The 11,155-nt window shown below is 38.6% G+C and overlaps 1 protein-coding gene across 1 annotated transcript; it reads right to left on the reverse strand.

The window, feature by feature from the left end:
• LOC105162789 lies at positions 9,810–10,454 on the reverse strand. The gene has a single exon (XM_011080909.1). The coding sequence runs from the start codon at positions 10,452–10,454 to the stop codon at positions 9,810–9,812; it is 645 nt and encodes a 214-aa protein (XP_011079211.1).

Raw genomic sequence — 11,155 nt, forward strand, 5'->3', positions numbered from 1 at the left:
GTTAGGTATCAAATCGATTGAAAGGACTGTGCGGGGATTGTCATATGGAAGCCTTAGTGGATTGGTCGGAATGACTTGAGTCCTTGGCTCCGATAGTATGAGACTAATCCTTAGATATGAGGAATCATAGAATCACGTGCATGCGATCACTATATCTTGGATTTGTGCAAGAGATGATCGTGTCTTGGACATGGTCATCATAAGCCTTTTGTTCAGTGTAGTCAAAGCATGTAGCAAGATGGTGACTTCCAAGAAGACGATCCATCCCTTGTCAAAACGTGACAGAGGTATCCCCTTTGCACTTGGAGATACGTTTGCGCTCTATAAACCTGTGTGCTCAGTCATTGGTCGAATAGGACAAAGAAGTTCCTATGTTGTGCAATTTGGCATAACACAATCTCAAGTATTAAGCATAGACGCCTAGTCGAGGTTGGGGGCCGACACCCAATTTCATGTCCTAGACTAAGACCGAGACATGGTAGATGGAAAGACCGTACCTGTACGAATTCGAGAGCCTAAAAGTTCACATAAATATTCGCCTAGTATCTAGTGCCATGGACCGTTGCTAGACAGCCATCCATGGTAATGGACTTTCTTGATCAAAGGGTTGATAGAGAATTATTAATTAAATTAGTGTTTGACATTAGCCCAAGTCTAGCTGAAAGGTGAAGGTAAAACGTCACACACAAATCACCAAGAAGGGACTAGGAATTAATTCAGAATTAATTCCATAAGTAATTGGATTACTTATTAATGAGAGGGATCCATCGGATGTAGGAGCTCAAGAATAATTAATAAGATTAATTTTATATTGGGCTTGCCCTTATTATTTTAAGTTGGACTTATTAATTAATAAAGACTTTTTGGGCTCATATATTTAATTAGTTTAAAATATATTATGACCTTAATTAGGTAGATTTTAATTAAATTAGATTTAATTAAAATTAATTTATCTTGTATTTTATTTTTAATAAAATCAGCCAAGCACCCTAAAAATTAAGCTTGGTGGAAAATTCTAGGAAAGGAAATTATTAGCAATTATCACTTTTGAAAAGTGTCATGTTAGTCATCCTTTATTTGGAATAAAGAATTTATTACCTTATGGATTATAGAATGAACCAGACACATCCATTCAAAGTATATATATGTATATTAGTTATTTGGAATAACTAATGAAGAAACTACATACAACCCAAAAAATAATTTCCTACAATAGAGTAAAAATCAACCAGCCCTCTTCTCGCAACACTTGGTGTGTTTTTCTCCCCAATTCTTTTATAGCAAATTGAATTGAGGGATACCAAATTTCGATGTGGTGTAGACACGTCTTTGGATGGCTTCTACGTTGATGTCTCGCGTGAACGGATCAAACGAAGGAGGTTCAAAAGATTTCAAGCAAAGAGGTAATTCTTGATTTAAAAATTTTTAATCTCTCATTTAATTTTACCATTAGTCCCGTTTAGTATTATTATTATAGATTAAATACGTCGAACATCCGCGAACTACAAGGGTAACACCCCTTGATATCTTGGTTTTATTACGTTTCGATTTTATTCACGTATTTTACTCTACCGCTTCTGCTTGCACATTCTCGGGCTGATACACTCGCATTTTCGTTGCTTTCAAGTGGTATCAGAGCCCAGTTCGATGTAGGGGCTATGGTTTTGTATGAATATACATGATAATATGATTTAATTGCTTTTGAAGCATGATATTTATCCTTTTTCTTATTCTTGAATAATTATATGAGAAAACTAACTTGTTTAACTTTTGCAATTTTGGATGATTTAAAGTATTTTAAGAAAAAATTGGATTTTCTCATAAATACTTGTTTCTAATTTCAGTTTAATGTATGAAAAAAAAAAATGGATACTGTACCAGTACTCCCCCGACTTCTGATCCGGGTTTCTTTTTAAATTGTATTATAGTATATTTTTAGTGAGGTTTTCATTTTAAGCAAACCTATGGAGAAGAAGGTCCACGGACGAGGAGACCCATGGAGACGACGGCCCATGGAGATATCACAAGGCCCATCAATATCTTGATGGGTAAAATATTTTGTAATAGCATAGAGCCATCTTAGACAGTCTTTAGCCTCATTGTGGGCTTAGTGGTTCAAATAGGTTAGGCTCGTGATCATCTAATAGGGGTGCTAGGTTTCATTCCATCCGGTGTATTTATTTGATGTTTTAAATATTTGATAGTTATGCATGCAATGTTAATATGTGATGAGGTCTCGGTCTAAAACTCAATAATAACTTTCACTCGGTTGGACCAAGCTAAATATTAAGCCCATAATGGACTTGGATCAAAATAGTTTTGATTTGTCCAAGCCTTCCATCCACAACAATGTGGTGAAGAAGCTACCGATACCCAAGTGTGGTCTCACGAGTCGTGGCACATTTCGAATAGAGGAAAGCTTCTCTATTATTGTGAACGAAGGAACATATTTGTCATTTCCATGTCTCACGAGTTGTGGGGGGCGACGAATGAAATGTTTTGGTTGATGGGTCGCGCCTAACACCGAGTAACATGATTCACTTGGAGTCCTCGGAATAATGTGAAGAGGTCAGGTAAAAGATCTTGAAAATCTCATGGAATGAGAATGGTATTAGATACCTCCCATGAGGCTTTTGTTATGTGAATCGTAAAAGCGAGATATGAGAAGTTCGCTTGTGGACCCAAGCCCACTATGAAACATTATTCCTGAAACCCCACTTGAGAGTGGTGGGTTTTCGTATAAATAGTGGCAGAGTTAAAGACTGAAGATCAAGTCTTTAAGCTTAATTCTGAATATTACAATCAGTCACTATTTTCTATTTTCTAGAAAATGTCTAAAAACCCTTTAACCATGATAATGGAAACTAACAAATTCAATTGCACGAACTGCAACGACTGGCGGCAAAATCTGAGAATTGTCCTAGATTTTGAGAACCATGGCTGTGTCTTCGACAAGCCACTCCCACGATATTGTCGGAAGGCTCCTTGCTCGAAGAACGTGTTACATTCGAGAAGTGGCTTGAGGACAACCGCAAGGTCCGCCAGTATCATATTGGCTTCAATATCCAGCGACATTTCCCTTGATAATGCCTAGCGTGAAGGAATTTTATACGAATCTTGATAGGCATATCAGATATGCCGCTGCAAAAGCATTCTTCAGGACCAAGATAGCCAAAGGATTGTCTGTACAAAGTCACAAAGTTAAGACGCTATCCCTAGTGGAGAAGCTCGAAGACCTTAATGTTGGGCTTGATAATGATACGTACATTGATGTGATCGTTTAGTCACTTTGTCTATTCTACGACCCAGTTATTATTGAGAAGTCTTTTTATGAATGGACTTGAAAAGTCTTTTCGTGAGTTAGTTAATATGCTGGTCCAATATGAGGCGATGACCTAGAAGACTATGCCGGTGGTAGAGGCTTCAACCTGCAAAGCGAAAGGCTAGAGGGCCAGATACTTGAAGAGGAGGAAGAGTAAGGGAAAAACTGTTGCAGCTACTGCTAGCACTCCGAGAGCCCCTACTGCTCGTGGGAATGGACAAAGGGAAAGGAAACATCAGCAGTTCTCAGGGCTCGAAGGCAAATGATGTCTACATGCATCCATGAAAAGTGGCATTGGAAGAGGGAGTGCCACAACTCCTCTCCAACCCAGGTATGTTTGTGATTGAAGTAAATATGATAACTAATTTTGCTTTCTGGGTATTGGATACTGGCTGTGGAGCTCACATCTGTACCACCTTGCAGGTGGCGGTGGGAAGGTCATCATTGCGAAGTGGGATCTCTCAACTTAGTTATTAATGATCATAATGGGATAGAACTAAAAAACTTTTATTATGTATCTAGCATGATCAAAAATATCATTTCAATTCTTGTTTTAGACCATAATGGTTATAGATTTGCGATCAACAAAAATAATTTTTATTTGATGATTGATGATTACCCTAATATGATTGGTATATTACTCAATGGTCTTTATATTCTCCACAGTCTAATTGGATTATGATGACTAATACAAACAAAAATTAGATAATCATGAAAACGCACAGTTATGGCACGCAAGCTAGGCCATATCTAAAAAGATAGGATGAGAAAGTTGGTAGATTCAAAAAGTTTAGAGGTAGACAATTTGGACAACCTCCCAACCTGCGAATCCTGTCTGAAAGAAAAATCACCAAGAAGACTTTTGCTGGATAATGTACGCTTGCCAACGGTCTTTTGAATTTCATCCATACGGACGTCTGTGGACCATTAAATACTCCGGCTAGAGGAGGATACTCGTACATCATAACCTTTACCGATGATCACTCATGGTATAGTTATGTTTACCTAATGCTGTACATGTCTGAAGCCTTTGGAAGGTTAATGAAGTACAGACTTGAAGTCGAGAATGAAACTGGCCATAAAACTAAAGCCCTTCGATAAAACCGAGGAGGAGAGTATTTGAGCTGTGAATTCATTGATTACTTAAAAGACAGTTGAATTCTCTATCACTAGACTCCTCGTGGAACGCCACAACTAAAAGAATCGGTATGCCCAGGAATACAACAAAAAAATTTGAAAAACCAGTTCAAAGGGGTGTTCCCATGAAATTCACGGGCGTTCGGTGTTTGTCAAAAGCATAATAATAACAAAGTAAACATGCTAAACATGTGGCTAGATGATTAAACAAAAAGTACATAAACTTAATATGAAACCTTACCTTTTAATTCATTAGAAAACTGCAATGTGCGTTGTTCCCTTTATGTTCTTACATTCTGTTCACTTGAGAATTCAAACTAAAATTCCTCTAACTTGTCCACACCACAAAAATAAAAATGTAAAGTTCTTGTTCTATTGCTAGATAGAACAAAGAACCAAGAAGAAAAATAATTCCAAACACAACACTATTGTTTAGTGCTTTTGGATTGTTTTGTGTTCTAATTTGAATCCAATTAAAAATAAAACCAAAAGGAGAATATTCTAGAGAGAAAATGGATAGAAATTTCGTGGCTTTTCTGGCGGTTATGATGGATATGTGTGTACTTTTCGTATATAACATTCAATTAAATTCAAAATTCAATAACTATTAAGTTTGCCTCCAAGACAACCTATACAACCATATTCATATAACCACCAACCATGATAAAATAACTCTTCCATCATGTTCATCATGGTGAGGAGTTTCAACTCCTTCTTAACTTGCTCCAACCACCCTCAAATGGGCTTGGACTTCAAATATGCACCGGACTCGATTTAATCTAATTAAATTAAGCCCAACCAAAGTTCATTAATTTATTTAATCGAATTAAATAAATCTAATCTCAAATACTAATTAATTGATCCAATCAATTAATTAAGACAAACCCAATAAATTAATCCAATTAATTTAAAGGTGTTAAGTCCAAAAAAATAATTAATCCAATTAATTAATTCTTGAGCCATCCATCAAATGGATTGCTAAATAAATGATCCAATCATTTATATATATTCTTCTTGAATTAATTTAATCCAATTAAATTAATTTATTTCATCTTGAATTATTTCCAAATTAATTCCACCAATTCCATACTGATTTGTGTGTGGTTCACCCTCAACTAGACTTGGGATTGTGTCCAACACAATATTAATTAAATTTAATTTAATTAATTTATTTTTAATTAACCATTAATCGGAAAGTCCCATCACCATGAGTGGTCGTCTAGCAACGGTCCATGGCACTAGAGACTAGGTGGCGTGAACATTTAGCCTCCCGAGTACCATATGGGTAGGGTCCTTCCATCATCCGTCTCTCGGTCTAACTAGAATTGGGCATTGGTACCCATCCTGGACTAGATACTATGAGATGCGTATGCTCTATTGACTGACGTAGGAAACCATTCGCTACTTAACCAATCATTGTGGCCATAGACTCTAAGAGCACCAACCATCTCAAAGCGCATAGGAGACTCGACTGTCATATACTGACAGGTGACGGATTCTATCTTGGAACCCATCGTCCTTAATACCTATTCTGATTACATTGAACAGCACTTGTAATGACCACATCGAAGATATGGTCATCCTTCGTCAAATTCAAGATACAACCATAATATGCATGCAACTGCCATGGTTCCTCAAGTCTAAGGAATAATCTGTACTATCGGAGTCAGGAAGATCTAGTCATATCGACCAAGCCTCAAAGGCTTCCATATGACGGCTACCCGCAAGTCAATTCAGTTGGCTTGATTTATAGACGTCCAATGTCTGTCATCAGTGAAACACGATACTCATCCAATGAATGCAATTTTAGTACAAGTCTCAATAGGAATCTCGATGCCCAGCCTCGAGGTCCTCGACTTGGAATGTTTCAAACTTAACCTTTAGAAGTTGGTTTCATAGCCACTATCCAATGCGCAACCCAATTATATAGGTTGTACAATTTGGTTTGTGGCCTTTGTTGTGATGTTAAGCCTATAAACATAATCAGTGAGCACAACAAATACAATTGCTAGATAATGAATACTTACTTTATTAATAAACAATGTTACAATTACACCGAAATTGTGGGAACTGATTACATAAAGGCCAATCCAATTGGCTTTTTGGTCACCTATTCTAACAAACTCCCACTTGCCCTTAAAGTCAATCACTCATTATTCTCAATCGCATCTTTCCAAGATGTTGAGCATGAGCAATCTGCCACACCGACTTGGTCAATGAATCTACTATATTTTCTGCTGATGTGACTCGGTCCATCCGAATGTCACCTCTTCACACCATCTCTCTAAGCAGATGTTAGCGTCTAAGAATGTCCTTTGATCTGTGATGAGATCTCGATTCCTTCGCTTGCGCTATAGCCCCATTTTTATCACAGAAGATAACCACTAGATCGGCAATGCTAGGCACTATACGCAAATCTTGGATATAGTTTTTTATCCAAACCGCTTCCTTGGCTGCTTCCAAAGCCGCTATGTACTCAGCTTCAGTGGTGGAATCCGTTGTGGTATCTTGCTTGGAACTTTTCCAAGCCACTACACCACCATTCAATCTGAATACAAACCTTGATTGAGATTTAGCATCATCCTCATCAGACTGGAAGCTAGCGTCGTTGTAGCCTTCCAGCATTAACTCTCCACCACCGTAAACCAAGAACTTATCTTTAGTCCTTCTCAAGTAGTGAAGTATGGTCTTGACTGCAATCCAGTGAGCCTCACTAGCACATGCCTATATCTGCTCGTTACATTCAAAGCAAAAGCGACATTTGGCCTTATGCACTACAAAACATACTATATGCTACCTACGACTGAAGCACAGGGTATGTCAAATATTTTTTTAAGCTCCTCATCAGTCTTTGGAGACTGCTTCTTGGACAGCTTAACCCCATTCCTCATAGGAAGGAATCCTCGTTTGGAGTTTTCCATCTTGAATCTCTTCAAGACTTTCTGAACAATGAGGTTTGGTCCATTCCTAACATCCTTTTAGATCTATCCCTGATAATCTTAATGCCAAGGATGTAGGAAGCCTCACCCAAATCCTTCATGGAGAATTGTGTAGACAATCATGATTTAGTGTCACCTAACATCTTGACATCATTACCAATGAGTAAGATATCATCCACATAAAGCACTACGAACCGCAATTGAGCTCGGACTGACCTTCTTGTATACACAAAGGTCAAAGTCGTTCTTGATGAAATCATAAACCCGTATGGCCTCATCAAAACGGATATTCTAGCTTCAGGAAGCTGACCTTCTAGAGGTAGCTGACCTTCTAGATGGAAACCCTCCGGCTGATCCATATAGATGTCTTCCTCAACGAACAAATTAAGGAAAGTTGTTTTCACGTCCATCTGCCATATCTCATAGTCATACCATGCAACTATGGCAAGCATAATCCGAATGGACTTGTCCATGGCTACAGGCGAATAGATATCCTCCAAATCGGCCCCAGGTCGTTCAGTATACCCTTTCGCTACAAGCCTGGCCTTAAAGGTAGTAACCTTTCCATCAACTCCAAGCTTACGTTTGTAAACCCATTTACACCCAACAGGTTTAACTCCATTAGGTAGGTCAACTAACGCCCAAACCTTATTTGAAGTCATAGAGTCTATCTCGGATTTTATGACCTCAACCCATTTTCCCGAATCAATGTCCGACATTGCTTCCCATAGGTCTTTGGATTATTATCCAATTGACCAGTCAAACCCAGAAATCTATATCTCTCAGGCTGTTTGGACAATCTTGTTGACCTTTGGAGGACAGGAATATTGTTAGTGGGAACTATAGGTGCGGATGATGTCACTACATCCATTTTAGGTGTTGCCTCACTCGATTCCTAAAGGAGCAATTCCTCACGTTGGGTATCCGCTGGAAATTTTTTTTTCAAGAACACTGCGTTTCTCGAGGAAAAACCTTTTGTTCAGAAGAATCATAGAAATAGTACTTCGCAATTTTCTTAGGATAACCCACAAACCTGCACAAACTAGACCTTGAGCCTAGTTTATCTCCCACTAGTGTCTTGAATATGCAGGACTACCCCACACTCTCAAGTACTTGTTGGACGCAGGCTTGCCGTGCCATATCTGATATGGCGTCTGGGGCACGGTCTTAGAAGGCGCCATATTCAACAACTTGGGTACCATCTCAAGAGCATATCCGCAGAAGGATAAGGGCAGTTTGGTAAAACTCATCATAGATCAAACCATGTCCAAAAAGATTCAGTTCCTCCTTTTAGAGACCCCATTAAGTTGTGGCATTCCAGGAGGAGTCCACTAAGAGAGAATTCCATTCTCTTTTAGGTAATCTAAGAATTCCCCACTTAAATACTCACCACCTCGGTTCGACCGAAGGGTTTCAATTTTGCGACCAGTTTGGTTTTTTATTTCAAGTTTGAACTCTTTAAACCTTCCAAAGGCCTCAGACTTGTACCTCATTATGTAAACTTAAGCATACCGTGAGTGATCATCAAAAAAGTTTATGATGTAGGAAAATCCACCTCTGGCTTGTGTATTCAGTTCCCCACAGACGTCTGAACGGATCAAATCCAACAGATCACTAGTAAGCCTACTTTGTCCTATAAAAGGCTTCTTGGTCATCTTCCCTTTCAAACAAGACTCGCAGGTTGGTAGGTGATCCAAATTATCTATCTCTAGAGTTTTTAAGTCTACCAACCTTTTAATCCTATCTTCAGAGATGTGACCTAGCCTTGCATGCTAGATCTGTGTGTTTTCTTGATTTTCCATTTTACGTTTGTTTTGAGCAGTCATGACGAAATCATGCTATTGGAGAATATAAAGACCATTATGAAGTTTGCCTAGTAGATGTGTAGAACCATTCTTCATCAAATAAAAATAATTTTTATTGATCATAAACTTAAAACCAGCATTGTCCAACAATGAAATGGAAGTTATATTCTTGATCATGCTAGGTACATAATAGCAATCTTTTAATTCTATCCTAACTTGATCACTAACAGCTAAGCGGATTATCCCTACAGCTTCAGCAGCAATAGCCTTGCCATAGCCATGCTTTAAAAAACTTCGTCTTTACTTAGCTTTCTGCTTCTTTCCAGTACCTGCAAATCATTACAAATATGAGCTCCACAACTAATATCCAATACCATAGAAGCGGAATTAGTTATCATGTTAACCTCAATAAAAAATGTACTGGCATTGGGAGATGAGCTTGGGGCACTCCCTCTTCCAATGGCCCTTTTCCTGACAATGCATACAGACATCATTTGCCCTTATTGACTTGGAACCCACCTTCCTTTTACCTTTGTCCATCCCCACCGGGGCAACAGGAGCGCTCAAAGTGCTTGCAATGGCATTTGGCTTACCCTTCTTCTTCTTCTAGCGTCTGGCCCCCTTGCATTTTGCTTTACAGTTCGAAGCCTTCCCGACTAATACTGAGGGTGCAGACTTTTTAATAGTTGTATCGTATTGGACCAACATGTTAATCAACTTATTTATGGTATTCGCAAGCCTATTCATGTTGTAGTTTACAGCAAACGGGTTGTAAGAGGGAGGAAGTGACTGGAGGATCATGTCAATGTGCGTGTCATTATGAATCCCCGCTTGAAGATCCTCGAGCTTTTCCACAAGCGAAAGCATCTTGATCCCAAGCTCTTTGACAGAGGATCCCTCAGTCATCTTGGTGCCGAAAAATACTTTTGTGGCGGCATATCTAATATGCCTATCCGGAACCGCATAAACTTTTTTCATGCGGAGCATTATCGATGCAGCATCATCGTGCCTATCGCACTGTTTCTGGATATCATTTGTCATTGATGCCAGTACGATGCTGCGGACCTTCCGATTGTCCTCGTGCCACCTTTCAAATGTCACACGTTCTTCAGATGTGGACCCCTCCGGTAAGGTCTTAGGAATAGACTTATCCAGAATGTAAGTCTGGTTCTCGAAATTGAGGACAATCCTCAGATTTCTAATCCAATTATTGTAGTTCGTTCCATTAAATTTGTTAGTCTCCAAAATCATGGCTAATGGATTATTAGACACCTACATTCAAAATATAAAGCAGAAATTAGGAATTGATTGTAACATTAAATACAAGTTAAGACTTGGTCTTTAGTCATCAACTGCTCCCATTATTTCTTCCAAAGCTCACCACTCTCAGGTGGGGTTTCAGGAAACCAATTCCTAGTGGGCTTGGGATCCACAAAAATAATTCTCCATGTCCCGCTTTTACGCTTCACAAGGAAAAAGTCTTGTGGGGGTTAACCATTATCATTCTCATCCGATGGGATTCCGAAAATATTTTGCCTCACCTCTTTATATGATTCTGAGTACTCCAAGCAAATCACATTACTCAGTGTTAGGCCCAACACATCAACCAAATGAATATCTCCACTATCGCCCCCCACGACTCGTGAGACAGGGAAACATGAGAATATTTCATTTGTTCATAATAATAGTGTAGCTTTCTTCTATCCCAAATGTGCCACGACTCGTGAGACCACAAAAGGGTAGAAGTAGCATCCACACTACAATATCATGGATGGAAGGCTTGGAATTATCAAACAATTTGATTTAATTCCATTTTGGGCCTAATATTTACTTGGACCATCCAAGTGAGAGTTCAAGTTAGTTTTGACCGAGACCTCATTACTATAATATTTTGCATGACAAAGTTTTAATGATTGAGTATAAACGCATTCTAAACACATCATATGTCAAAA

Source organism: Sesamum indicum, linkage group LG5, assembly GCF_000512975.1.
Source record: "Sesamum indicum cultivar Zhongzhi No. 13 linkage group LG5, S_indicum_v1.0, whole genome shotgun sequence".
NCBI classification, from domain to species: domain Eukaryota; kingdom Viridiplantae; phylum Streptophyta; class Magnoliopsida; order Lamiales; family Pedaliaceae; genus Sesamum; species Sesamum indicum.